The sequence below is a fragment of the Arvicola amphibius genome, chromosome 5, assembly GCF_903992535.2.
Source record: "Arvicola amphibius chromosome 5, mArvAmp1.2, whole genome shotgun sequence".
NCBI lineage: Eukaryota > Metazoa > Chordata > Mammalia > Rodentia > Cricetidae > Arvicola > Arvicola amphibius.
The window spans coordinates 32,756,450-32,784,207 of record NC_052051.1 but is presented as its reverse complement, the minus strand read 5'-3'; the positions used below and the strand labels follow the sequence as shown (position 1 = coordinate 32,784,207).

Sequence of the window (27,758 nt, the reverse complement as noted above, 5' to 3'; positions counted from 1 at the left end):
GAGACTACATCTGCTCCAAGGCAAGTCAGGAGTGTGCATAAAGCAAGAGGTCCAAGCACTGTGCCACTCCAGTGTCAGGGTCTCAGGGACAAGCGTGGACCTCCTTCACCATTACCCATCTCTCTCCACACTGCTCTCTAGCCAACACCTCAGACAGATGCACAGGTACCTGAGGTCACACAGGTATACTATTCTGAGAGAAAAAAAAGCTCATGGCCACGGAACACAACTACCTCAAGGAGGGCTCATCTCTTGCCTCCTGAGTCCACATAGCATCCCTGAGACATGTGGCAGGGAGGCAATCATGCCCACAATGAGCCAAGCATAGGTTCTAGAAGATAAATGTCAGTCAAGACAGGGAGTCACCAGTGCTGGTCTCCTGATCCAGGTAAAGGTATGTTCGGGTTTCCTACTTTACAGGATCCTTCCAACCACCCAGAGAAGTGTAATCAGCATCACTGCAGCCTCACCTGGAGCCTGAACCCTGATCCTCAGACACCACCTGATGCAAGGCTCTTTTGAAAAGGTGCTCTTTAAAATATATTTTAAACCTTCCTGGTTAATAACATCAGACGTATAGAAATGCCCAGTCAGATTCAGACCCCAGCAGACTTCCTCAGTCTCCTCACCCAGGCCTGCTTCCCCTGTGCCCACCTTGCCCTGCAGCTGCTGCACCTCCTTCACATGGTCCTGGTAGCTGGCCTGCATTCGTGCCTGCACAGCTGCGATCTCCTGCTCCCGAGCTACCAGCTGCTTCTTCACCTTGGCCTCCCCAGCTGCAGCTTTGGCCTTCTCTGAAGCCATCTCCTAAGAAGAAACGGCAGGTAGGGGTGAGGGAACTTGACCAGGCAGGCAGAAACAGAGCCAGATTACTTTTGTGAAAAGCACTGAAAGGGTAATGTTCTAAGTGGAGTTTGTTCTATCTAGCCTAGAAGACAAGTATTGTTACCAGCACCCACTGGTGCTCTGTTGGCACATTCTTCTGGGATCTGTTCCCATTCCCAGATTAGTGGGGTCCTGCATAGACTGGCAGGGCCCAGAAGGTGTCCACAGACTGGCCTCCCTGACTTGATTCTCAGTAGTGTCTGGCTGGTGTCTGCAGGTCTCGGGCTCCTCAGCTGAGCAGAGCCTTATCTTAGGCCACATGCTTTGGCATTGGAGTGGACACAAAATGGTCTAGTCCAGAGTGTGGTGCCTGGAAAGATAACAGCTGGAACGGTTTCCAGAAGGTTTTGCCTTCCTTGGCCTGGCGTCTTCAAAGCTACACCTGGGCCCTGAACACTTAAAAGGGAGCGCTGTCAAATCATAGAGCTCCCAGGAGTGCTCAAGCCCATAAGCTCCTTTAGACACTGGTCACGGGCCCAACTCTGCCAGGCCCTTCCAGGTGAGAGTGGCACAGACTCTGCAGATGACTGGCATTCTCAGTGCATCCAGGACAGGCCTTTTGGCATGACTCCAAGAATGATCACCAAGCAAGACCCTTTCCCAAACATTTTCTCATATACTTTCTCAATGGTTTGGGACTAGGAGGTATAACACAAGCATGACATAAACACGCTGGCTCTGTTGGAATATGATGGTCCACAATTTCAAGGGCACAAGGATGATAAAGGCAGACAAAATAATAAACATTCAACTATTTACAAAGGGAAAATACAAATACCAACAAAAGCTCCTCCCTCAGCTGCAAGCCAGCCGGGGCCTCAGTGGCCACTTGCTCACAGTCTGTTAGGCTGGGCCAAGCAAGGTCAGAGTATTTGCTCTACAAGGCTCACAGTCTACCAACAACCAGATACAGGTCTGTGGCAATGATAATGATCAACTCCATGAGAGTTCCATAAGATTCATCAGGGCTGGTTACAAAACTAAATCATATAGGATATTAAGAAAATGTCCAACCCACCAGGGAAGCACAGGAGAACCTCAGTAGAAGCAAGAAAGAGTAGAGTGTCCTGGGAACAGGCAGCCATCCAAAGAGAGGAAGGTAAGATGCAGAGGCCTAGCACTCAGGGTGCAGATTTGGGGATGGAGACTGGGAGCTAGTGACAAAGCATGAAAGGTTTAAGTAGAGATCAGCGCTGGATCTCCTGAGCTTATAGGAACTGGACGTGGGTAGGGATAGCGGATCATAGCTAGACACTGCTAGACACTGGCATTAAATCTGGATCAGAGCCAAGGCCCACACTCTGGAAGATAAGGTGGGTAACAAAAATCAAGGCTTCTGGACCTACAGCCCATACCAGGAACAGATTCTACTGCCTCAACCAAAGGAGAGTGGGACATGAACATGTCTGGTAATCAGGTGCCATTGTGGAAACCATGCCACACCTTTGAGGGAAAGCATGGACACTGAGTGGCCAGCACAGAGGTAATGTCTAAGAAGCCTTACTTCCTTCAAACCTGCCACCCTGTCCTTGGTGAATATGACTTCAGAATGGGAAAGAGCCCATTCTATCAGAGGTTACAACCTCCTCATCTATCACGTCTTAAGTCCTTTCTAAATTAAAGGGTATAGACACAACTGACTAGTCAAGCAACATTCCGCCTGCTAGAGGGGCAGACACTCCTGCAGTCTCTCATCTGTACTTCAATTTGGGAGTCAGAAAATTTCCACCAGGACTCCTCTGTCTATTTAGAAAGAAGGTATTTTTGTTTTTGTGTGTTTGTTGTTGTTGCTTGTTTTTCGATCACTGACATAAGCTGGAGCCATCTGAAAAGACTGTTGGTTATGCTGACCCTGGGCAGGTAGTCCTGAGCAAGCCAGTAAGCAGCTGTCCTCCATGGCTTCCACTTCAGTTCCTGTCTTGAGTTTCTGCCCTGATTTCCCTCAGTGATGGAATGTGAACCGAGAGTTTTAACATGAATAAATCCTTTCCTCTCGAGTTGGCTGTGCTGTTTATTACAGCAACAGAAACTCTAACTAGGGCAGAAGGTATTAACAGTTCCCCAGAACTCTGGACTCCAGTCATCTGATCTAAGAAATTGCAGGACTCTGCCAAGTTTCATGGTATAAACTCTCACCCTTCCTGCAGCCTAGGCCTAAATCCTAACATGAAATGTGCATAGAGCTAGGAGGAGATGATGCGTCCAATTGTCGTAAGCTGAAGGCCTGCGTTTCCAGGAACCCCAGATAGCTCAAGTAGGCCATGTGGTGACATCTTAAGAGTCAGGACAGAAGATCACTGAACCCTAAGGAGAAGTCTCTGGTGGATGACCAACTTGTCTCTCAACCAAATTTTCTGTCTGGCTCAGAGGTGCAGTCACTGAATTTAAGACAAACTCAATTTGCCTCATTTCTAGTTTGTCTCAAGTAAAACAGATGGGAAGTACCTAAGGGAAGGGCTATGCCTCGAATGGGGTCAGATATTAAATGGCCCAGGCCATTCCCCTGAGTCTGCTGCCTGGGACAGGGAAGGCAAGATGCAGGGAGATGGCAAGAGAAAACCCACAGCACCTGGCACAAGAGAAAACTTCCTAACTGAGGAATACCAGTTCCTCAGGTATGGATACCAGGCCCATGGGGATTCCCCTTGCCCTGCCCTCTATGTCCTCTGGGAATGCTGGGACATCAGGACCCACCTCAGAAGCAGAGAGGCAAGGGAGAGGCTCCAGTGAGCTCAGCAGTGAGTGACTGTCCAAGCCTGGGGACCTGGTATATCCTGAACAATGCCCCAAACCTGCCCCCTTAGCAACCCTGGCTCACTGCTAGTAAAAACCTTCTGAGCAGCCACAGGCAGCCAAGAACTACCCTGTACACCACTCCACTAATGTCAGAAACAGGAAAGAAAAGCAACCTCTGCCCCAGTTTTTAGAAAAACCAAACTGGATTAAGTGTGCACCTCCTCCTTCCTCGATGCACTAACTCAGAAGATGACTTGTCATCCTGGGAACCACCACAATCTGAGGTTCTGGTCTCCATTGAGCTGCATGTATTCTTAGACCTCAGAGGAGGGACCCTAATACCACGCCATCAGCTTTTTAGACAGCACAGAATCTTCAGTCAAAATATTCTTAACTTGCTAAGAACCATATGCTAAGACAGACAAGCCCTATCCTAATGCCTAAAGGGCAGCTGTGGCCATGGGGCAGGAGGAACCTCAGAGAACAGGAAGAGAAGGGGCTGCCTCACTTCTGAACTTAGACAGTACCTTGTTGAGTTCCCTTAGTTTGCTCTTGGCGACAGCCGCATCCTCTTGCTCCGTGGCTAGCAGCTTTTCTTTCTCTTCTAGCTGGCGTTTCAGAATTGCTACAGGGTCACCCTTCTGTGTGGCCTAAAAATGTTGATAAAGCCATGTTAAAGGGGAACAGAAAGAGACATAGTTCCCCCCACTCTGGTAATGAAACAAGAGCACAGTGGGTAGGTAGCTAAGTACCATCTGACCCTAGACACAGTCATGAGGAACAGACGGTTCAGCCTTCAGAAACTCCGAGACCCTGTGCACATGGATGCTTGCGGTAGTTTTCATAACCATAGGATTTCCGGTCTTAAAGCCAGTATATGCAGCCTGGAGGCCACTGGCTGCAGTATGGGAGCTAGAACAGGAAATCTGTATTCTAAGGACATGGTCTGAGATAAGCGGGGACTACAGTTACCTTGACTTCAACACTTATACCCAGGAAATACCCCCAGTGCTTACTTGCTGAGGCGCTCCTGCATCAGCGAGAACATACAGAGCATGTCATCCCCAGTGACAGCCAAGAAAGGACTAGCCCCAGCACCTCCAGCCACTGAACTGACCCAACTAGTTAGAGACAAACCCATGCATACCTCACTCCCTAGAACAGAGGTACTAGAGTAGGAATCAGTCTTTGAGTTTGCCATGGTAGCACACGGGACATGTCACAGGGCTCTGCCACACACTGTCTGGATTTCTTTCCTTAGACACTGGCCCAAACCAGCTGGGCCAGATCCCAGCTCTGCCTTCTGGGCAGACAAGCAGTAGTAGATCACTGACAGCTGATGCTGCATCCTGAGCATAGGCAGCAACTGCAGGATTCTCTAGGACGTGGAAGCCCTTCCAACCCTTCCTGGGACATTCTTTTTGCAGCCTGACAAGCAAGGTATGCCTTGGTAGACATCTCCTGGGCAGGGGCAGGACTGAGGAAGACACTGATCTCTGGGGGAAAGGTGTGAGTCATGCCAGCCCTGCAGTGGCCTACCTTATGCCAAGTGTCCTGAGTAACTCCAGTCTTCTCAGAGAGGATCTCAATAAGCCGTTGGGCTTCACCCTCATTAAACACCATGCTTCCAACTGTGGAAACCAGCGTCTTGTAGGGCAGGAAGAGAGGGCTGTCGCAATCTTGGGTTCCTGAAGAGGGAAGGAGCAGGGGCTTACATTCCACCCCAAAACAAGGGATGTACAACAATATCCCTCAAAAGGTGGCCCTGGTCGGAGCCAAGGAGAACTGTTCCACAGCTTTAGAACAGTAGGCTGGTACAATGGGCTTCTTTCTGAATGATGGGTCCACACCCCATAGAGTTCTAGCAAGACTAGGAGAAACATCCTCCTTATTTTATATTAGTAGGAAGAATCATATTCAGGGTTCGGTGCGTGCTAGGCAGATGCTTTGTCACTGGCTACAATTTCCTTCTTTAAATTATCAAGACAGAAGCTGTGTGCAGATGCAGGGATGAGGTGGCTTTGTTGATAGAGCTGCTAACACACACAAAGCCCTGGTTCGATCCTTGGCACTGCACAAACTGGGAGCTCCAGAAAGGAAGGCAGGGAGATCAAGGTCACACTGCACTCCACAGTGAATGAGGCCAGCCTGAGTTACATTAGACCATGTCTTAAACAAACAACAAAAATGATGTGCAAAACTACGCACAATACATTTTCCTCAGAGGTTTTTTTCCCTTTCTTCTTTTTCTAGTAAACATTTTGGTTCATCTCACCTTCCATGGCTCAGTGAAATTCCCTTTTCTACCTCAGCATCTCCATGGGCACTGACTGCCCATGACTAACAAGGGTACTTTTCACTCAGTTCAGTGATCAGAACCACACATGCAAAACCTTGGGAAAGGCTGGCGGGTGCCAGGAGTCTGCTCCCCACACTCAGGAACAAGCACTCTCTCTCTAGTCTCCCTGAGTGGAGCTTAACTAGTGGCTGGCTTTAGGAGAGGAATGGCTGAGCCAGGTCTCCCAGAACGAGTCCGTTCACCCCCATCATAACTATCACTGCCAAAACCCAACAAAATCCTCCTAAACATCCCCATCCCCAGTCCCCTTGTTGATACTCATGCTGCCTACAGTCAAGAAATGAGTGAATGGAGATAGCTCACCTAAAATGACTAGGGAATTCCTTCTGCTGATATCTAAATTTGCCCCACAGTTGAAACAGAAGGCCAAATGCACTACAACAGACAGACAAGAGAGGCCTGCAACAGCAAATTCAGCTAAGCCCACCTTCCAAGGACAAGGAATGGGAGGGTTCCTCCAGCGACCTTGAATCCTCTGACTTGTCAAAATATTCCTACTTCTAGTCACAATATTTTCATCACAAGTGAAAGCACTTAGCACGATACCGTAATAAGGGGAAGGTGGGATGTGGGCGAGCTGGTTGCTATGAGCACCTTATTTTATAACTTCTTACCTTGGGAAAGCTCAGTAGATTTAAAAATAACCACATGAGCACTAAAGGCCTAAGAGTTTGTATTGCCAAGAAAGTGGAAGAGTGTGTGTGTGGGTACGTCCTTAATTTCATTGAAATATGTACGTACACACAACTAATGGTGGAGTTACATACTAGACGTAATCCTGAATGCTACAGAGCCAAAATAAAACAAAACACCCCATGAGCTCGCTCTCAGGAGGAACCCCCACTGACACAGTTTTTGTTGTACGTTTTCCCATGCAGCCCCAACCTTGGGTGGATATTCACTGCCCAAGGCTTAAAAACCACAGGTGAGGAGGCGTGATGGCCTCTTAGGACTGTGGAGCGGAAGGCTGTAGAGACAGTCCTCTCCCGACTCAGAACAGTCCAGACACAGTGCTCCCTGAGAACTCATTCATATGCGACTCTTGCAACCTGTGATGTGCTTCAAGCAGAAAATTTACACAGGGTTTCCAAACTCAGTGTAGACAAGAACATAAACCAGTAACCTGACATATTGGATGTGAACTGCTAAGTTGGATGGAGTATGCTGTTAATACTCATTCCAACTGTTTCTTCTTGGCCTATTCTTAAAAGGCTAGCCAGGACTATTAAGCTACAGATGTGGTTCACACCATATTCCTCTTGGACTGGCTGTTCTATGCTCTTCCAGCCCCGTGATCTTAGAAGGCCCTATCCTCTAGAAGTCCCTGAGTGGTTGAAATCTTAATTCTCCACCAGGAGACACTCTTCTAGTGGGCATGGTGGTATATGCCTGTAATTCCAGCACTTAGGAAGTAGAGAACAAGAGTGTTTAAGGCTAGCCTGGACTACATGAGACCCTGTCTCAAAGAAGGAGGGGTGGGAATCCAAATAAAGACACTGCCCTTCAGGCCCTATCCCTTGAGCCCCCCCCGCCTTTACCACGGGAGTGAAACATTTGGCTATCACTGTGGAGGAGGCCTTGCTACTGAACATCAACATAGGTACAGGCATCAGCTATGGGAGGTTTCAAGATGCTTCCAGCACTGTCCGAAAGCTCCCTCCTACATTCAGAGGGTTTCTGAGGCTATTCTTTCAAAGAGGCACTCTAGACTTCCTACATCCTCCTTCAGGGTCTAGCCTCATAAGTAGTCTTCACCCCTCAACAAGGAAAATTCTCTATGTCACAGACAGAGACCACTACAGAAAACCTCGACCAATCAAAATGCAGAGCTATAGAGCCCAGAAACAACAGTCACATCTACAACACACCTAGCTTTCAGGGAACATGGTGGAAGAAGGGGCAGAAATAGTGTCAAAGCCAGAAGAGTTTGCTGCGAGGTTTTGTCTACTAATGTCAGAAGCTACTAGGATATCTAAAGTAGATAGCTACACCACATGACTGCCCAAATGTGAGCTGAACAAGGACTACATCAATAGCCTTGCCAAGCCAGATGTGGGGAGAAGCCCGCAAGACCTCAACCTACACAAAGAATGTATAGACAATTGAGGAAAGCTGGGAGTAGACGAGGTGGCCTTTCCCGGGGAAAAAGGATACCAATTAGTTGTCTAGTACTAAATGGTCATCATCCCTGAAAACATATACACACAAGTAATATTATACAGACAGGTTACATTTAGAAATATATATGCATCTACAAATACATATATGCATGAAATTACAACTAATGAAAAAAAGGCCATGAATTTAAAGGAGAGAAGGGGTATATGGGGAAGTTTGGAGGAAAGGAAAAAATGTTGTAAATATACATATATTTTATAAAATTGCAAAGATTTAGAAAGAAAAAAGAAAAAGAAAGCATTTAAAATACAATAAAAACCAAAATAAAATCATCTTGAAGACATTTTTCTGACAAGTTTTTTTCATGTTTTTATTTTTATTTATTTATTTATTTATTTATTTTGGTTTTTCGAGCTGACAAGTTTTTTTAAAAAGTAGCATTCTAATGAATCTTTATTAAACTTCCTACAGGGTAACTATGAATTTTTGTTAAATGTTTCAATTAAAAGTAAACAGTTGTAACAATTCAAACAACCCAAAGTAATGTAAAGTAGAACTGAGCCTTCTCTGCCTACCCCCTCTCACCCACAGAAACTTCTACGGCCTTCTCCACATAATACTCTCCTTTACATTACTTTTAGAGAGTAAGAACTTCGTAAAATATTTTTCATTGAATCTTTGAGGTCTATTTAAAAGAGAAAAAAAGGCAGTATCTCCATTGTCTCTGAATCAGAGGCAGTAAAACTGACAGAAAAACTGGGTCCCTAGATGAGTCACATCCACACAGCTTGCCCACAGGAGCCCCGCAACCCACTCACAGCACCCCACTCGCGCCTCTAGCAAATGTTTGAGGATTCTCCTAATCCTTGGCATTGCGAAATCTTAAGGTATTAAAATAAACTTGCCAAAGACTCCATATCTAATCCGTTAACACAGTCTTTAAAAAGAGCAAGGGTTAGGGAATTCCAGAGGAGGTCAGCTCCCTGTGCTGCACTGGCAGCCTCGGTTCGGTTGGCTTTGGTAAGTATGCTCTGGAATGAGGCAGACAGACGGCAAAGAGCAGCTATGAGAGGAAACCAACCAGATCCTGTCTTTGGGGGACACAGCAACACTCACCGTGGGCCAGGCCCTTCAGGAATGCAGAGCTATACAGACCCAGGACAGGCCTGTCCTGCATGGAGGGGCCTGAGGTACAGGGCTTCACTTTCACACGGGAGACAGTACAGAACCCCTACAGCTGCAGACTAACAGATTAGGCTGGCAACACTGACAGCTAACTCCATAAAAAATAAAAATAAAAAATAAATGGATAAAGCCACCAAGCCTTGGAGATATATACATGCAGTATCTATGGTTTCCAATGGCCTAGGCTAAAATGTCAACTTCCGACTCAGCTCCTCTGACAATTTTATGTCCTTGGACAACTGGCTTAATTACCTCCTATCTTTGTTTCCTTGTCTGTGAAGTCAGTGATAACTGTTCCTCCCTCACAGCCTGGCTGCAAAAATTAACTTACAATGTGCTTGGAATGAGGCATGGGGGAAAAGCACTGAAAACTAACCCCCTGGGCCAACTTTGGATGCCCAACCATTCAGACCCCTCCTTGGACAGCAAAACACCTGCCCCTTCCGAGCTCAACAGTGAAGAAGTCAGGCAAGGGTGAGGCTCTGAGGACGGCCTCTCTGAGGTCAAGGCTGACATAGAGACTCAAAAAGGGCGGACTGTTCTTACTCATGCCTCTAAGCCGCAAGGCTTGAGGGAAGATTATGTCTCCACTGCCAAGAAGCCTGAAGAGCGTCAGTCAGTGTGCCTAACACCTCAGACTTTAAAACTATGATGTGGTTTGCTACAGAAATATTTTATCACCTAGAAAATGAAACTTGTAAAGAGGCACTTAGGAGTCTCTTCTCTGTCAGCTGTGGGGTCATTTAGGAAAATTTGTTCTTTGCCTACATAACCATCAGCTCCCCAATGAAAAGCTCCGCATTAGGAGGAAGATGTTAACATAAGGGGACTCCGGGGACTCAGCAGCCCACTGTTCCAACAGCAGCTAGCCCGTGTCCAGCTACAGGATAAGCCTGCCCTGCCCATGCTCCACTTTCTCAACCAGCAGGGAGAGGACCAGCCCACTCCAAGACTTGCCCTGTGAGTACCTGTGGACAGCTAGACATTAAAGGGAGTTGAGTATTACTATAGGTTCTCCAAATCTCTGCCCAGGATGAGCAGACCCAGCTTACTTCCAAACACAGTGGATGTACTCACCATCCCTTACTACTGCCGAATACTAAGCTTGAAGGGATAAAAGAAAGGAAGACCACCACTTCACCACACAGCAGGCACAGGGAGGTCACCCAACAGACCAACACGCTGGGGTCTAGAGAGGCAGCCTGGCAGCAATGCAAGCAAAGGCTACACAGCAGAAAGGGGAAAAGCCCAGAAAGGCACAAGTCTGCAGGATCCAGGACTTTGGATTCCCAGAGGAGTAGAGGGAGATAAGCCTGGAACAGGTGCAAGCTTTCATGGGCCCCATAGATCTGGACTTTATCCCGCAGACTAAAATGCAGTGACTAAAAGGGAGCATTGTTTGGGATGCCAAAAGGGACAAGGCTGAGGGCAGGCAACTCAGGTAAGAGCCCAAGTCAGAGAGCTCACTCAAGTCTAAGAGTATTCAGGAGACTAAGTGTGAGAAGCCCAAGTGATAACCCAGGGACCCCTCACAGTGGGGCCCGACGGGGGCATGGCTAGGGACTAATGAGGATCCAACGGCAAGGACATTCATTTTCTTAGGGACTGTCCAAACTCATCCTGAAGGCCTTCCCCTCAAACGCAAGGACCAGACCTGAACCCTCACAAGGCGTGGCATGGATGGCACAGGTCTACGGCATGGCAGCATCCCCACAGGAAGGAAGCTACGTCCCAACCGGAAGCAGAGTCCATGCCCAGTCTACCCCAACCACCCTACGACGTCATCTACACTAACCACTAAAGGCCCAGGGACCAAAGGCAAATTCCATCCTGCTCATCTCAGGGAGGTGTCCCTTCTCCCATCAGGAGGCCAGTTATCTTCAGGGCCTAGCCAAGCTCGCAGGTAACACTCTCTCTAATAACAAGGAGAACACACCAACATCACTGCAGCCTCCCCTCAACTGTACACGAGTCTATGGGGAAGGTCAAGGCCCCCAAAGAAATAAAATACAACTTGACTGCTCCCACCACTGCTTAGTGGTCTTCCAGCCACAGCCAAGACAGGCCACGGGCAGCATGTTAAGTGGAGACTCCACTCCCAGACCGAGCAGCTCAGCCCTGGTCATCCCTTCCCAGAGCACACAGGCCAAAGATGGACAGCTACACTTGACCCCTAGATGGCCACAAACACTCACATCTGGAGTTTCCAGTGCCCTGGCTCCAAGCACAGAAGCTGTGGAGATCAGCTTATTAAGGGCTTCCCTGTGGCTGGAGGAGAGAATAATCTACTACTAAGCTGGAAAGCTGTGTGCATTAAATGGCTTCCTACAGACTGAATGATTATTTTCCTCTTCACATGTCAGAGTCTTTTCTCCAGACTTCCAAACCAACAGTTTTATACCTGGAGAACAAATCCAGCATCACAATAGTTTTAAAGACAACCATGGGAAAGCCTTGTGCAAGCCCCCGCTTGGGTTTGCAGGCAGAAAGGCTGAAGACCATAGAGTTTCACCGGCAGGCACGATTCCTTAGTGCCTACAGAGGAAGATCACAGCTTTATCGTGAATGGGAGCACGGAGGCCTGGACAGTACCTGAAGTCTCAGCACTGCCACATCCAACAGTCACCACATGGAGATGTCCAGAAGAATGCCATCTAGATGCTTCTCACTTTACTTGCTTCCCTGGGGGATCACTTTACATTCTTTTTGGAGAGAGAGGAAGAGAAGAACAGAGGAATAGAGAAGAGGGGAGACGGGAAGAAAATAAGGGCCTGGATTTTGAAGAACTCACATAGAAAGTGAATGGCTCCGCCAGGCAGTAGTGGTGCATACCTTTAATCCCAGCACTTGGGAGGCTGAGGCAGGTGGATCTCAATGAGTTTGAGGTCAGCCTGGTCTACAAAGTGAGTTCCAGGACAGCTAGGACTGTTATACAGAGAAACCCAGTCTCAAAAAACAAAAAAACAAACACACACACACACACACAAAAAAAAAAAAAAAAAAAAAAAAAAAAAAAAAAAAAAAAAAAGAAAAGAAAAGAAAGGAAGAAAATGAATGGCTTAAATGCCCCAAGAGTTTTGTTTGGAGACTCAAACCCTGACAAAGAAATAAAGGTCACCAAGCTTGTTCTGAGTGCACACCTGGTGTCTCCAGCCTATAAACAGGGTGAGGAGTTAACTGTATGGATGGGAAGGTGCTCCAGGGGCGTTACCATGGAGACCCTGTACTGCCATCTGCTGGCCACATGACTTCTACCAAGTCTGAGCTATGGCCGTGTAAACAGGCAGAGCTGGGCAGTAAGGGGTATAAATGCAGGGAAAGCACCAGCAAGCACCTCTACAAACCCTGGCTACACAGGATGATTGTCATACTGTGTAACAGCACCAGGACACGGCAGGGCAAGGACAAGGCAGGACGGGCACTTGAAGCACGTGTGAACAGGCAGATTGGTAGAGGAAAGGAAGGGCACAATCATGGCCCATTAGTTTCAAGAAAGCTCCGACCCACTCTGTGGACACCCTGAATAGGGTTCCCTGAAGGTCAGATAGCCCTTCTTCACCTCTTCTGTCTCATGCCCATCAAAATACACTTTTCTTACATTGTGTTCCTGCCTAGTCTGCAGGTGGAGAGGAGACCCCGCAGGGCTGCACGTACAAAGAGCTCAGACACCGCCACCAGCACCCACAGGACACTGCTAGCTTCAGGGTACAGAAGCACCTTTGACATTCATCTTACCTCAGCTTACGAGCACTTACCAGGCAACAGGTACCAGGGGCTGGGTAGGCACTGGCATCTTGTGGGAGGCCTGAGAACTGGCTGCTGCCTCCCTCCACCCTAACTCTCCCGAAGGACTAACAGGCCTCCCTTTCCATCATCCAGAGACGCTCCAGGAACACACAGACAGGAGTTCCATAGTGGAGTTTTGTTTCTTTTCCAGTTTTTAAAAATATATACAAAAAGAAAAACTAGAAAAAAGTAAGAGGGTGAATGAAAGATACAAAAAAATTACCCACAATCCTATCTCCCAGTGGTGTCCTTTCTCATGTAAGCCATGAGAGACTCATAAAAGCCTGTTTCTGTTTTCTACATTATGGAGGCTGGTGAGATTCTCCTGGTCACAACATCATAATCACCTAGCCCCAGAATAATACCAACCTGCCAGCTGGGGAAGGAGATGAGGGAGCGGGGAGAAGGGAGGGGTCCTTCAAAAAGCCAATCCACGAAGTATGACAAAAGTGCCAGAGCCCCTGGGTGCACCCCTGTCCCACTGAGCAAAAAGGCCATGTAACCTGTGGTAGACTCCTCACTTGGACCCTGGTCTCAGGCCCTCCTACCAGCAACAGGAAACTGGCTCACTCTGGTTAACAGCTGCCCATTCTAGAACTCACGCTATCTACAGGATCACACAACATATAGGGTACTTCCCACATCCCGGACCCACATGGGATCCAGGCAAACTCACTTCCAGTGCAGAGTCCTGACAGCACACCACCACGAGGCCATTCCAAGTAATCAGTGCGGCCCTCAGCTCAGGGTGGGAGGCAGGCGGGCATAATTAAGAAGGCACAGACTAAATCCAAGGATAAAAACAGATTTTTAAAAATCACTACCACTACCACCACACACACGTTTCCCGTGCATCCTAAAGTATGCTGGACACAGGTACTCGACTACCCACCAGGCCAGGGTGGTGCTCCGAACAGTGGCACTTTAGTTCACAGAGTTTTCACTTCTCTAGGATTCTACACTTCCCAGTCCCTAAACATTCAGAAAAGAACCCCTGCTTTTTATTTCATAGACCAGTGTTGTCTCCTCTTCCCATGCAAAGGCTTCTAACACCCTTTTGTAACACAAACCCTTCTCAGTTCGACAGAAGAACCACACAGGGGTTAATCTGACACAACCAAGGAGGCCTCTGTAAACCACCAACCGTTTTTGGAGAGCAAGAGAGCACTCTTCCTAAATGAAAACCGTACCCACCTTCTGACTTGCAATTACAGACCTAGGAATTTACTTTCAGAGACACTCACAGCAATATATGTACATCACTGCAGCATCAATTTCAGCATCCAAAAAAGTCTGCACACTATTTAAGTGTCATTTAAATAAATCACGATACATTCACATACGGAATGTTATACAGTTGAATGCAGCAACTTTGCAAGCATGATGTGGAAAGATGTCACCAATACACTGTTAAGCAAACAGCAATTTCTAACTGGTTATATACCATAGCTTGCATGTGACAGCAGTGTCTCCAGGGTCCCCAGAAGTGAATGGTGACAGGAACAGAAGGGGACAACTTTAAATTTTCACCCTATCCATACTTCACTACTATTTAAATTGCTTGCTAGAAACATGCTTTTTTATATAATGATACATTTTCAAAAGCAATCGGGATCAGGTGTTGATTGTCAAATACTGCCACAGACAAGTGGTTAATACCTATGGCATGGCCCTCATCAGTCTCTTAAAGTCACATCAAAGCACAAGTTCTAAAAGAGCTCCATCTGGCCTGCAGAAATGTGCCCAGGCTTGTCACCTCTACGGTACCTGTACCAACCAGGGACAGAGTGAGACTGGCCATGCAACACCAGCCCAGTGAGAATGCACTGTGATGTCATTCTCAGTGCCTCTCTATGTGAGGAACAATAGATGGACTGCTAGAACCAAGTAGGGGAGTAACTGCGCACGATGCCAATTCTTGGCTGCAAAGCCATGTCTTCTTCATGTGGATACCTACCTGCTGGGAGGCCACCTCCCCATAAATGGCTGCTACTTACAGCAGGGGTGTCCAACAAAACTTTCTGATGGTGACATTTTATCTCTGAGTTGTTCTAAAAGGCAGTCACTGGCAACATGTGACTACTTACAGATCATTAAAGACAGAAAGTATGATCAAAGAACTGAGTCTTATCTTGGGATAATTTAAATGATTAGAGTGACCAGTAGCTCTTAGTGGACAGCACACCTCTTAACCCTCAAGATCTGCAGTCAGCTGTTAGAATCTCATGGTACAAGGGTCCTCCTCATCCTCCTCATCCCCTGCCCAAGTCTAGGTCTCCTGCATTTGTGGGAAGACTTCCCTTCCCAGCCTGTTCTAGACCACTGATGGGACCCCACCCCTCAAGCATTTCCTGGATCCTCACAGCATCATCTCAGGCCACTTCATCTGCCCAGCCCTACCCTGTCAGATACCTAGCACCCACCTGCAGTTCTGCCATAATTCTTTTGTATTGGGCACACGTAGTCCCCAGAGTGAAGGTAGTTCTGGACAGGCAAACACTTAGTTGTGGCTAGGTTGCAAGGTGGCTAAAAGTAGGCCAGCAGGGGCCAACCACAGACCAACCAGAGTTAGAACACAGGTCTAGCTGTGTGAAAACATTCTCATGCCTGCTCACCTGACAACACTGTACCAGCTGCAGTGCTCAGTATTAAGTCAGGCGAATTCTAGTACACTTCATGTACCAGACTAAAAAGACGATTCCATGACCCTCTGGAAAGTACTCATACCGTTAGATTTCATGCCCCAAACTTGCAGTTACTACAGTTTATGCTTCAGTTCGGTGATGAAAATCATGTGGAAAGTTCAAGAAATTGCCAGACAAGATGAATCTGAGTTCCCATGGCAGTTACCTTCTGAAGCAAGAAGGCCAGTGATCCCAAGCACTTCACTGATACCTGGCTTTGTGTTCTTTTGTTGTTTGTACTGGTATTTCAACGAGACCCAAAATCAGAATCCTCCACTGTCGGAAGTGAGAGCCCTACTTTGCCCCCCGTTTCCCTGGAATTTTCTCTGTCCAGCAGCTGTGACAGTGTTGCCAGGTGAGCAGACAAGAAAGAGAAGCAAGTCTGAATGTATTCATAAAGATTATATACATCCATTCACATGTTGTACTTGGAAACACCAGCACAACAAAGAAAATGGCTTGCGTCTTACTGAGCCAACCCTGGGGCCTCTGCCTCATGATGGCCCCGCCCACAGAGGCAGTGAGACACTGCAGGTTCTATGTAGCTATTTGTCTTACTCTCTCCATCCCTGCTTCGTATGGCTCGGGCTGGGTCACCCTCCTGTGCTACCATCAATCAGGAGAATCTTGGCCACAGGAATAAGAAATATCTTTAGAGCCCGTGAACCAGAAAGAATGGGAAATATATTTTGCTGGAGAATAAGCAGACTGTGACAGAATCCATTAGGCAAAGCCAAATGGGTGGTCTAGCCAAGGGCAGCCAGGCCCCAAGGAACCAGAGAGTGTATATATAAATGCAAACACCAAGCTGTCCTCAACCCACAACCATCAGGGGTCATACTGACTGGGTCATTCTTAGATAATCCTAGCACAGAGCAGGGCCAAGTATACAGTACAGCTATAAAAACAGTAACTCACGAACACGTTCTTGCCTGTTTGGGTCTGACAATGCCACACAAGGTCTGGCCACTGCAGTAAAAGACACAATGAGAAGACATGATTCTTTTATCTCCATCACCTTTCACAAAACTAGTCATGGAGTGGAATGGACAACCTCCACATAAGGCACGCTCACCCTGTCCACATCACTGCAAGCATGAGGCACTCAAAGTCCCCTACATCCTGAGTGTAACAGGAAGCTGAGGGGAGTCTTGACATCGCAGAGACGAGGTAGGGGCTCACTTACCTAAGGGTACTAAGTGGGAACAGAGTTATGAACAGCAAAAACAAGAACTCTCAGAGACCTTCACATGCCCCCAAGGACATAAGAGTTTTCTGAGCTCACTGGGGATCCTCACCAATACACTCTCCTGATTATTTAGGAAAAAGAGGTGGCTAACTCCAGGCATGACGGTTCATACCTACATCCCCGGATTTGGGAGGCTGAGACAAGAAGGCCATCATTTTCAGATCAGCCTGTACTATAGTGAGAGATCCTGGGGCAGAGGGCTAAACACATAGACCTGTCACTTGGCAATACCTGGAATCTTAGGACCAACTGCACAGCCAAGTGCTAGCCAGGAACACCCTTCACATGCTTATGAGTGCTTCCCATCACCAGTCCTGAACTTTTACAGCTCTTCCCTATGGCTGGAGTTCCAGCCTATCTGTGAGACCATACTCCCTCAGTGCCAACCCTGGGCTTCTCTGAAGCACCTTGGCTCTGCGGCTCTGCAAGTGAGTCTGCTCTACTTTTCAACACAGAGTCCCTGATGGGAATCAACCCACTGCAGAGGTCTGATATGCTCTCCACATCCAGAGAGCTTGCCAAGCACAAGGAAAGGAATTCCACCCCCCACTTCACCCCTGCCCCATCCTGCAGGATTCTTTCTGGATTGTTTCAGCATTTGGTAGTTAGCATTATTGCTTTATTCTTTTGGGGATGAGGAATACAGCATTTAAAGATAATATATCAAGACCCAATTTTATGCCCTTAATTTCAAAAGGCCATCAAATAAGAAGAGTTTTAATGGGAAATTATCTACTGCAACATCTCATTAGGATTCATGTCCCATGTGGCCTTGCACCAAGGCGAATGAATGATATCGAAGGCCTTCCACACAGGTGTTTCCAACTTCAGGGGGCGCTGTCACAGCCACAAGAGCCAATGCCTTCTTCAGGATTGCTTCCAACTTTTGAAGAATAAAATATCAGCACACTGCATAAAAAAAAAAGTCAAAGAACAACTGGACTCTCGCTGGGGGACAGCCAGCATTCTTGCCTCCACAGGCTTCCCATCCAGATCCAACCAACCTCGGATCAAAAACATTAAAAAACAAAACAAAAAGAGAAAAAAAAAATGTGTCTCTACTTAACATATGAGTTCTTTTCTTTGTAATTATTCCTTAAACAATAAAACATAACAATTATTTACATAGCATCTGCTTTGTAGTAGGTATCTTCAGTAGTCTATAGGTGATGGAAAGTATGTGGGGCAGGCTACAAACATAGCTCATTGGTATAAAACTTGTGTAACACACATAAGGGCCCTGGGTTTGATTCCCCAACCCTATACGGGGTGGATAATAGAATTTTTCTAAAAAAAGGGATATGAAGTATATGGGATTTAGGGAGTTACTTATATGAAAACATGATGTCATTTATGAGACTTCAATATCTGCAGATTTTGGAATACACGGGGGGGAGGGGGCTTGGAATCAATCCCCTGAAATATGAAGAAATACTAATTTTTAAAGTTGCTTTCGTTTGTATTGTCTCATATTTAATGTCTTTGTCTTCTTTCGTTATCACCTTTCAAGAATCTGGTAGCCCACTTTCCCTGTGCCATCTCTGTGTTTCTCTTTGGAGTCCTAACATCCATCACCGTTAAAGCTGTGCTGTGCTGTGCTGTGCTGTGCTGTGCCTGCGTAAGCAGATGCAGGGCCCCCAGGCAGTCTGGGGGCATCAGGTCCACTAAGCACCTGTGTGCCACAGTTCAGTTCCCTCAGGAGAGACCTGGGAGAACAACTGCCTCAAAAACCCTGTTTGCCAAAGTGCTTTTCACAAGTCACACAAATTCAACCACTTTTTAAACCTTGGCTGAATCTGTATAGTTACTGCAACTCACTAAAAAGACCAAGACAAATCAGTGTTCTGTGTTATCTATTTTCTCTCTATATAATATGGAATCTACATTAATGTTCTATAATGCTTCATTAAATAACTAGGGAAGGGGTAGGACAATATGAAGAAAACTATTTTCTAAAAATGCTAAATGAATAAAGCTAACATTAGGTGCGACATCAACACAAAGCAGACTGGTAAGACACAGCAGACCCTTGAGAATATCTGCCAAGACTATCCTAGCTAGACTGTTTCTCACACCACTTCATGCAGCCCCTCAGAGGGGACTCAGTACCATTCACATGACTTGCCCTGAAGAATGAGATGCAACTTGAAGGTGCCTGCTCAAAGTGTCTTATGCCTCTGCTACACCCTAAGAGGGCTTCTGCCCTAGAGAGACACAGGCACTTCAGCCCAGGCCCCCAAATGAACTCATGCATGTAGAGTAGCCCTGAGCCTACTCAGTTAAGACACAGCATGAAGCAGAGCCTCCTAGCAGACAGGACCTACATCAGCCAACCTTAGCCAACTACAGACACGGGAGCAAAGACAAAGGACTGCTGTTACAAGGCGGTAGAACTTGGGGTGCTTGTTACGCAGCCTTACTATAGCAGCAGCTGACTGAGACGGAAGGCACCAAGTTATGTAGCTACATCCTCCAAACTCAAACATCCCTCCTGTAGAGGACTGAGGATCATAAAATTCAGGAAGCTCAGAAAGTCCCAAGACTCACAGGTCCTCCTCAAGGTTACACGACCACCACAATTACTGGGGAGATAGTGGAGCTGCCTCCAAGTCAAGCAGGGATAGAAAGCTCCAGGAGCACAGCTTTCCTAAACCCTCAGGGAGGCTGTGGTGGGCTTTTTGGTGGTGATACAGCTGCCTTAGACTTATCCATGCTCCTGTAGGTAAACCCGCACTCCTGCTCCTGTATAAAAGCCCAAAAGCTCAAAGGTTCAGGGAGCTAGACTTGTGTGGAGTTGTTTCCCTGGTCTGTCATCAGAACCCTATCTGGGGAGAACAGGAAAAGTGAATCAACAGAGCAAGCACTGAGGACACCGGCCAGTCACAGAGGAGCAGCTTTCCCTCACGCTCACAGGACAGTCAGGGCACTCACCAGGCTCGCCTTTTCTCTTTGAACCAGACTTCTTCTTTGCAGGAGCCTCTTGCTTTGGTGCCTCCTGGCTCTGGACCATTCCTGCATTTTTACCCTGGGCAGGAGCCGACTCTGACTTTTTACCCTGATTGGCAGCTGTGTCTACCTTTTTGGCCTGATTGGGGGACTCATCTACCTTTTTGGCCTGATTCCCGGGGGCCCCCTCTGCCTTTTTTCCTTGGTTTGAGACACCTTCTGTCTTTGTGCCCTGATTAGCAACTGCATCAGTCTTTCTACTCTGGTTGGGAGCCCCTTCCCCCTTCTTGCCTTGGTTGGGGTTTCCATCCCCCTTTTTGCCCTGATTCTGGGTGCCCTCCCCTTTCTTGCCCTGACTTTGGGCCCCTTCTGCCTTTTTGCCCTGGTTTTGAGGCCCTTCCCCTTTTTTCCCCTGGTTTTGGGCCCCTTCCCCCTTTTTACCCTGGTTCTGGGCCCCCTCCATTTTCTTGCCCTGGTTTGGGGTTCCTTCTACCTTTCTGCCCTGGTTTTGTATAACCTCAACTTTTGTGCTCTGGTTGGGAGATCCTTCTCCTTTCTTACCCTGGTTCTGAGCTCCCTCTCCTTTCTTACCCTGGTTCTGGGCCTCCTCTCCTTTCTTACCCTGGTTCTGGGCCCCCTCTCCTTTCTTGCCCTGGTTCTGGGCCCCCTCTCCTTTCTTGCCCTGGTTCTGGGCCCCCTCTCCTTTCTTGCCCTGGTTCTGGGCCCCCTCTCCTTTCTTGCCCTGGTTCTGGGCCCCCTCTGCCTTTTTTCCTTGGTTAGGAGAGCCTTCTAAATTTTTGGCCTGGTTTTGAGCCCCTTCTCCCTTCTTGCCTTGGTTTGGGGTTCCTTCTGTCTTCTTGCCTTGGTTCTGAGCTCCTTCCATTTTTTTGCCCTGGTTTTGAGTTGCTTCTCCCTTCTTGCCCTGGTTCTGGGGTCCTTCCCCCTTCTTGGTCTGGTTCTGAGCCCCTTCCCCCTTCTTGGCTTGGTTCTGGCCTCCCTCACCTTTCTTAGATTGATTTTGGTTTGTTTCCTTTTTGCCCTGATTTTGGGCCCCTTCTCCCCCTTTCTTGGCCTGGTTCTGAGCCCCTTCTCCCTTCTTAGCTTGGTTCTGAGCCCCATCTCCCTTCTTGGCCTGGTTCTGGGCTCCCTCCCCCTTCTTAGCTTGGTTCTGGGCCCCATCCCCCTTTTTGGCCTGGTTCTGGGCCCCCTCCCCCTTCTTAGCTTGGTTCTGAGCCCCATCCCCCTTTTTGGCCTGGTTCTGGGCCCCCTCCCCCTTCTTAGTTTGGTTCTGGGCTCCCTCTCCCTTCTTGGCTTGGTTCTGGGCCCCATCCCCCTTCTTAGATTGGTTCTGGGCCCCATCCCCCTTCTTGGTTTGGTTCTGTGCTCCCTCCCCCTTCTTGCCCTGACTGCTGGTGGCAGGAACACTGGCCTTAGAGCCCACTGGGGGTACAGCCACCATAGGCACCTCCTTGGGTGTTGCTTCCAAGATGGCAGACTTTGAAGCAAGAACTTGGATGGAATTCACAATAGAACTGACTGCTGGCTCAACCTTTGCCACTTTTTTCTCCTTCTTCTTTTTGTCCTTAGGGGAGGAGGCCAGCTTTTCTTGAGGCATAGCTGGTACTGTGGCTACAGGGGTATGGCCCATAGACGAATGGACTGAAGTTGGAGCCACAGCCATAGCAGGTACACGCACTGGTTCCTTGAGGATGATGGTCACGTTGGGATCCAGGTCATGGTCAGGTATCTTCCCATTAGGTTTTTCTTCCTTTTTCTTGGTCTTTCCTTTCTTCTCCACAGTCTTCTCCTTCTTTTTCTTCTCGCCTTTCTGGTGGTGAGTTTTAGCCATCTCCTTGCGCTGGTTGGCAAGTGCTTCTTCATACGATGTCTCCTTCATGGAGAAGGTTGACACCAGGAAGATACCAATGGCAGAAACAACCATAAATCCGCCAAAGACCACAACCCCCAAGGTCTGAGTGTCGTAGATATCCATCTTGGCTGGCTTGCTTTCCACCTGCCAACACATACAAGTAAATTACTTTCTGGAGAAACTGAGGAACTAGACAATTTCTACCCCCATCACAAACTTAAGGTTTCTTACATTTCTTCTAACTAAATTAAGAGTAGAAGCAAACCCATGTTCTCACCCCCTCTTCAAAAATGAATAATTTTTACCTATAGTCTGGACAGTTCTCCTAGTACCCAAACATACAAACGGGCAAATGGCAGAGTACAGGGGACAGCTGGAGTTTGTAATGTCCAGCTGATGTGGGAATCCCCTCTGTATGCTGTGATTACCATTAATGAATAAAGAAACTGCTTTGGACCTATAGCAGGGCTGAACTTAGATAGGCAGGGAAAACCAAACTGAATACAGGGAGAAAGAAGAGAGGAGTCTGAGAGAAGCCATGGAGCCTCTGCCAGAGACAAATGTGCTGAAACTTTGCTGGTAGGCCACGACCTCGTGGTGATGTATAGATTAATGGAGATAGGTTAAATTAAGATGTAAGAGTTAGCCAATAAGAAGCTTGAGCTAATGGGCCAAGCAGTGATTTAAATAATACGGTTTCTGTATAGTTATTTTGGGGCTAAGTGGCTGGGAACCAACTAGCGGGATCCTTACTACACCCAGTAGCCTTCAAAGTCCATGACCATGGCCCAAGTTCAAGGTGCCCCTTAAATCCTCCCCACTACAAGATTCAAACCACTCATGGGCACAGTGTTGTTTAGAAGTGATACAAGAGGGAGTAGTGGCAATGTGGCAAAGATGCCAAAGCTAAGCATGGCTGCAGGTGCCAAATACATAAGATGTGATTTTGAGTAATCTGAGAACTTTTCATTTTTCATGTTGGGCCAAAATTTTTATTTTTTTATTTTTCTTCAATGTAAAATTGGCTGGTTTTAGTTAAACAAACCAACAAAAAGCCCAGTCAACCCCAACACATCTGCAAGCTTTCCCGGAAGGCCCCTGGCACACCATACTCTGCTTTGTTGCCAGTGCCCTAAGCAAAGCCCCTGGGGTCACAGATAACACCTTGGTACTGCAATCCTGAAAAGTAATCAAGAACTTGGTTCAGGACAACACCCTTTCTGTAGCAATACCCAGTCAGTCACAGAGCCTACAATTTCCATATTGGGAAACAGAAAGCAGGTCTTGGGAAGCCCATGGGATTCTAGGATTGGAATTTTACATCTGCAGACTTCACAGGAGAAGGGAGCAGTGCCTCTGTCAGACAACACACCCCAAATCAAGAGTCTGAAGCACACCATTCTTGTTGCTTACAGACCAGAGTCCAAAGGATCAGAGGCAACTGGGCTCACCCCTTCCTGGCTGATAGCCCCGGCTCAGTTCTACTTCACTAAGTTTTTAACTCATGTCAATGCTATCATCAGTTCCCGGTCCCCTGAGCTAGAGAGGAGAAGTAGTCTACTCCCTCTGAAGAGGATCAGCAAAGAACAAACAAGCAGAACTCCAGTGTGGATGAGAAAGACCAGGAAGGAGGGAGGATAAGAGGGAAAGGTGGGGAAGGTGAGGACACTGTGTCCAGGCTCTTAGACACCAGCTGCTTGGGCAGGGAGATTTATGTGCCTCTTCAACAGAGACATTAGGACATTTTAAGGAAGGGACACTGTTAAACACCTCAGCATCACATTTTAGGACACTCGGTATCTTCATAGCACAAACCCTTTCTCTGCCTCATTCTGATGAGGCTCTTGAGGAAGAACTGGATTGCTCACAACAAGTGTCACTTGGGGCTGTGAAGGACCAAGGCTCAACACTCCATTCCTGCCATTGCTTCTGGGGAAAAAAAAAAGGCTGAGGCCAACCCATGCAAGCCTTCAAAGCCTGGGCAAGGCAGCATTCATATTACAAAAAGATTCTGATTTCTAGCTATTTGATCCAAAGCCAAGGACAAGTGCTCTCACAAGTGGTAGTCAAGGAAGGCTGTTAAATTAAGTCTTTCCGGGAACACACTCCTAGGCTAGGTGTAGAAATAAAAACCTCGCACCTGCCCACTCCTGGCTCCATTCTGTGTTCAGGAGGGCAGGGACAAAGTCTGTGATACGGCTGATCACCCCTTCCTGGGGTAGGGATCTCCAACCGAAGCTTCTCCAGGGCCTCACAGACTCGACCAACAGATCCATGCTCAGGTACAAATTACAGTGCAATCAGATGTCTAGTCAGATGACAGAAGTTCTCCAGAGCAAGACCTAGAGTAAGCCTGGCCACTGTTCTAAAACACCAAGTGGTCTCCAGACAACTATGCACTCAAGGGATGGCCTCTTGTAGAGCTGCAGTTGGCATTGGTGGCCAGCCCCTGACACAGTGAAGAGCCATCAACAAAGCAGGGCCTGTTCACAGCTGAGGACTGTGGAGTTCTGTGCAGCTTCGTGCCTTCCAACTGCTCAGCTTAGACAGAAAAGCCAAGGTTGGAAAATCAAGCTTTAATCTGACTCCACATAAGCAAACTTGACACACAAAATACATTCTCTGTGGGGAGTTCAGAATCAAGGCATGCAAACTTGGGTGAATATTTTTCACACACACAAAGTATGTTTATAACAGCATAAATGTGTCTTCCCAACTTTTGCAGAACCAGCTGCTTTAAAAAGAAATTACATCGCTACCATTAATTCCTGAGGTAGAATTTTTTTAAATGAAAGCTTTCACAGGAAAATGAAAAGCCCAGTCTTTAGCCATACACTGAAACATTTAAAGCTAAGGCAGTATCTCTGCAAGCAGCAAAGAGGTGGAAACAAGAAGACAGAAAAATCACCTCTGCTTTCAAACTGAACTTACCTCAAGATGAACTACATTGTAAGCTGAAATACCCCTCCCCCTCCACAAAGAGAATTTAGGTGGGGACACAAACACATCTTGCAGACTTGGCTCACAGACTAATAAAAGCAGAAGGGTCTCTTCTCTCTCCTATGCTTGCAGGAGCCTCTATGCTTGCAGCTTGCTCACTGTTCTAAGAGTGCATCTCTTCAAAGGCTTTCTTTCCTCTGGGCTGTGCCTACATGGGCTAAGGTCTGGGCCAGATGTGTGTCAACCCATACTCTATACTATCTCACCACAGGAATCTCTCCTCTGTCATTTCCAGAAACTTCTGTGAAATTGGCATTTTCCCACACCTACTATTGCTAAAGTACTCAGTGAAAAACTAGCTAATGAAGCTAATGAGGGAAGGAAATCAAGGCCAATGACCAGTCCCAGGTTTGGCTAAACGGAATTCACTACCATCTTTAAATCCCAGGAGAATGCTGCTTCTTCTGGTCTTAGGATTTGGGGATGGGAGCTCTCAACTCTTCAAATATGGGCCATATCTACTAACTCAACTGGCATAATAAGCCAGTTCAGTCCAGTTCAGGACTTGAGATCTAGGTCGGTTTTAGGAAATGTCCCTCAACAAGAACCTGAAGTCTGTCTTATCACTCCCAGCTGCTCTACAGTGGACATCTGGTGTTCAGAGACGCCGTCTTGTAGAGGATGGACAAAGATAACAAGCCTACAGACCTAGTCCTGAGTCAAGGAATATAGATTTGACAGAAAGATACCAAACAGCAAGAAAATCAAAGGCAGAAATAGCTGTAAGTACATCAAGATAGGCATCTCCTAATATTTTAAAATAAAGATTGAGTACCCCAAATCCAAAAATCTGAAATTCACATAATTCTTAAAGCCAGGGAACAAGAGATGGTGCTACATGCAGAAAATTCTCCATCAAACCTTATGTGATGGTCTCACTCAAAACACAGGAACAGACCAGGTGTGGAAACAGATCCCTATAATCCCAGGGGCACTCAGGAGACCCATGTGGGAGAATTCTGAGTTCAGGGTAAGCCTGAGCTACAAAACATGACCAAATCTCAAAAAAAATTAAAAAAAAAATTAAATCAGACACATTAAAAATATATAAACCTGGGTGCTAGAGATGGCTCAATGGTTAAAACTGAGAGCTGGAGAGCTGACTCAGTGCCAATGCTTACCGCTCTTACAGAGGAGCAGGATTTGGTTCTCAGCACACATGTGTACCTGGTGACTCAAAATCTAACTCCAGTTTTAGAGTATTCTCCATGAGCTCCTGAGCGCCCATGGTACATGTGAACTCATACAGAGATACAAACACACATAAAACTAATAAATTTATTTTTTTGAAAGTATCTTAAAATACATAAACTTACTTGAGTACATAATGTACATAGGAAACATAAATGAAGCTAGCATTGAGATTTGGGTTCATCCCTAAAATATCCACAGATACATACCAAAGAGAAAAACAAAAACAAAAGCCCAAATCTGAAACTTTTAGTCTTAACACTTTGGAAAACGGACAGTAAACTTGTATTATGATAGTTCAGATATACAGAGGTTTGAGAAGTATGATTATTTCCCAACCACATACACTTGACATACAGGTATGTCAAATACTAACATTGTGCACACTAACTTCAGATACTGTGTGTGTGTGTGTGTGTGTGTGTGTGTGTGTGTGTGTGTGTATCTGCACGTACGCATCCAATGCTGTAACTGCTATGTAAAGGTATTATTCTGGGTGACATCTGGCAATTTTTAACTAACCTTCATTTTGAAATTCATACAATATGAATAGCTCTGGCTCATTCCTTTTAACTCCTATGACATGCTAACAGCCGCTCTTTACACGCTCATGTTTTAAACTCTATGCTCCTCACACGGAACTGGAGCCATGTGTTTACCAGAGTCTTACAGGGCCTATTTCATGCTCCTGACTCTTGACATTTGAAGTCAGTTCCTAGAGGTAACCACTGTGACAAACTCACTGTTCAGGTCCTTTCTTCTACAGACTAGAGTGCAAGAACTGCAGAGAGAGCTCAGAGGTAGCACACTCACCTGCAGGGAGCCCTAGATGCACTCACTGGCCAACTTCAGTCACACTTTTTGCAAGGAGGTAGGTTCCTTCATTGGGTGCTTCCTTTGGTGGATGACAGACAAGCGTCACACTGGCTTTATCACCAGCACTACACCCTGCCGGGCCTCCCCCTTCTTTCTGATGGGTTCTATACTGTACTCCACTAAGGAATTACTCAAGTCCTGTATCAATTTCATGTTTTTAGCTTATCACCATTCCCTTCTGAATTTCTACAGAGCTTTTAATTTGAATCATGCTGAAGTTACAGATAATCACAAGAAGAACCGGCACTGACTACAGGGCTCCCATCAACAAGCAGCTATGCAACAGCACTACACTGACGTCAGCATTCACTTCAAGCCTTTAGAAATTCTCATGAATCTTCTCCGTGAAGGCCTTCCATATCTTTGTGATGTTGTCAAGATTACTGCTTTTTGTAAAGTCCTAGAGAAAAAGCATATATTGTGAATTATTTTTTCTATTCTCTCAGCTATATACAGCTGGTAAAGCCATGATGTTTATATATGTATCATTCATTTAGCTTTTATTATGCTAAACCCTTGTCCAACTGGAGTTTACAGATTTGCTTTGATTTTCTTGGCTAAAAACTATCTATGCAGGAAAAAGAAAGCCCTGTTTTTTTGCTCTCTGGGCGACATTACCTCATTTCTAAGCCGAACTGGTAGCAGGAGCCTCCTTGCCAGGTCCTTGCATCCCCACAGCTCAGGTTAAACTATCACATAGAGAATCGATGCACACTTTTGGTGAAACACTTTCCTCAGGTTATGTAGTGTATCCTATCCTCTCAGTTACTGTTAACAAAATGAGCACTAAATTTGAGCAACTGTTTTTTACATCATCTGACATTTTCTCCTTTCATGTGAAATATACTGAATTATTATACAGTAGCTCCCTTT

At 46.7% G+C, this 27,758-nt stretch overlaps 1 protein-coding gene across 5 annotated transcripts in view; it reads right to left on the bottom strand.

Annotated features, from left to right (window-relative positions):
• The window catches only part of Rrbp1 (ribosome binding protein 1), a 64,793-nt gene that overhangs the window by 19,321 nt on the left and 17,714 nt on the right, over positions 1-27,758 (bottom strand). For 4 of the 5 annotated variants that reach the window (XM_038330587.1, XM_038330588.1, XM_038330589.1 and 1 more), the window contains exons 2-5: positions 19,934-21,962; positions 5,161-5,309; positions 4,149-4,271; positions 655-807 (exon numbers count right to left, since the gene is read on the bottom strand). In XM_038330587.1, coding sequence (XP_038186515.1) covers positions 655-807; positions 4,149-4,271; positions 5,161-5,309; positions 19,934-21,941 — 2,433 coding nt within the window. In that variant the 5' untranslated portion in view covers positions 21,942-21,962. Of the gene's footprint in view, positions 1-654; positions 808-4,148; positions 4,272-5,160; positions 5,310-17,599; positions 17,912-19,933; positions 21,963-27,758 lie in introns of those variants that run through there. The other variant, XM_038330591.1, reaches the window with a different exon arrangement.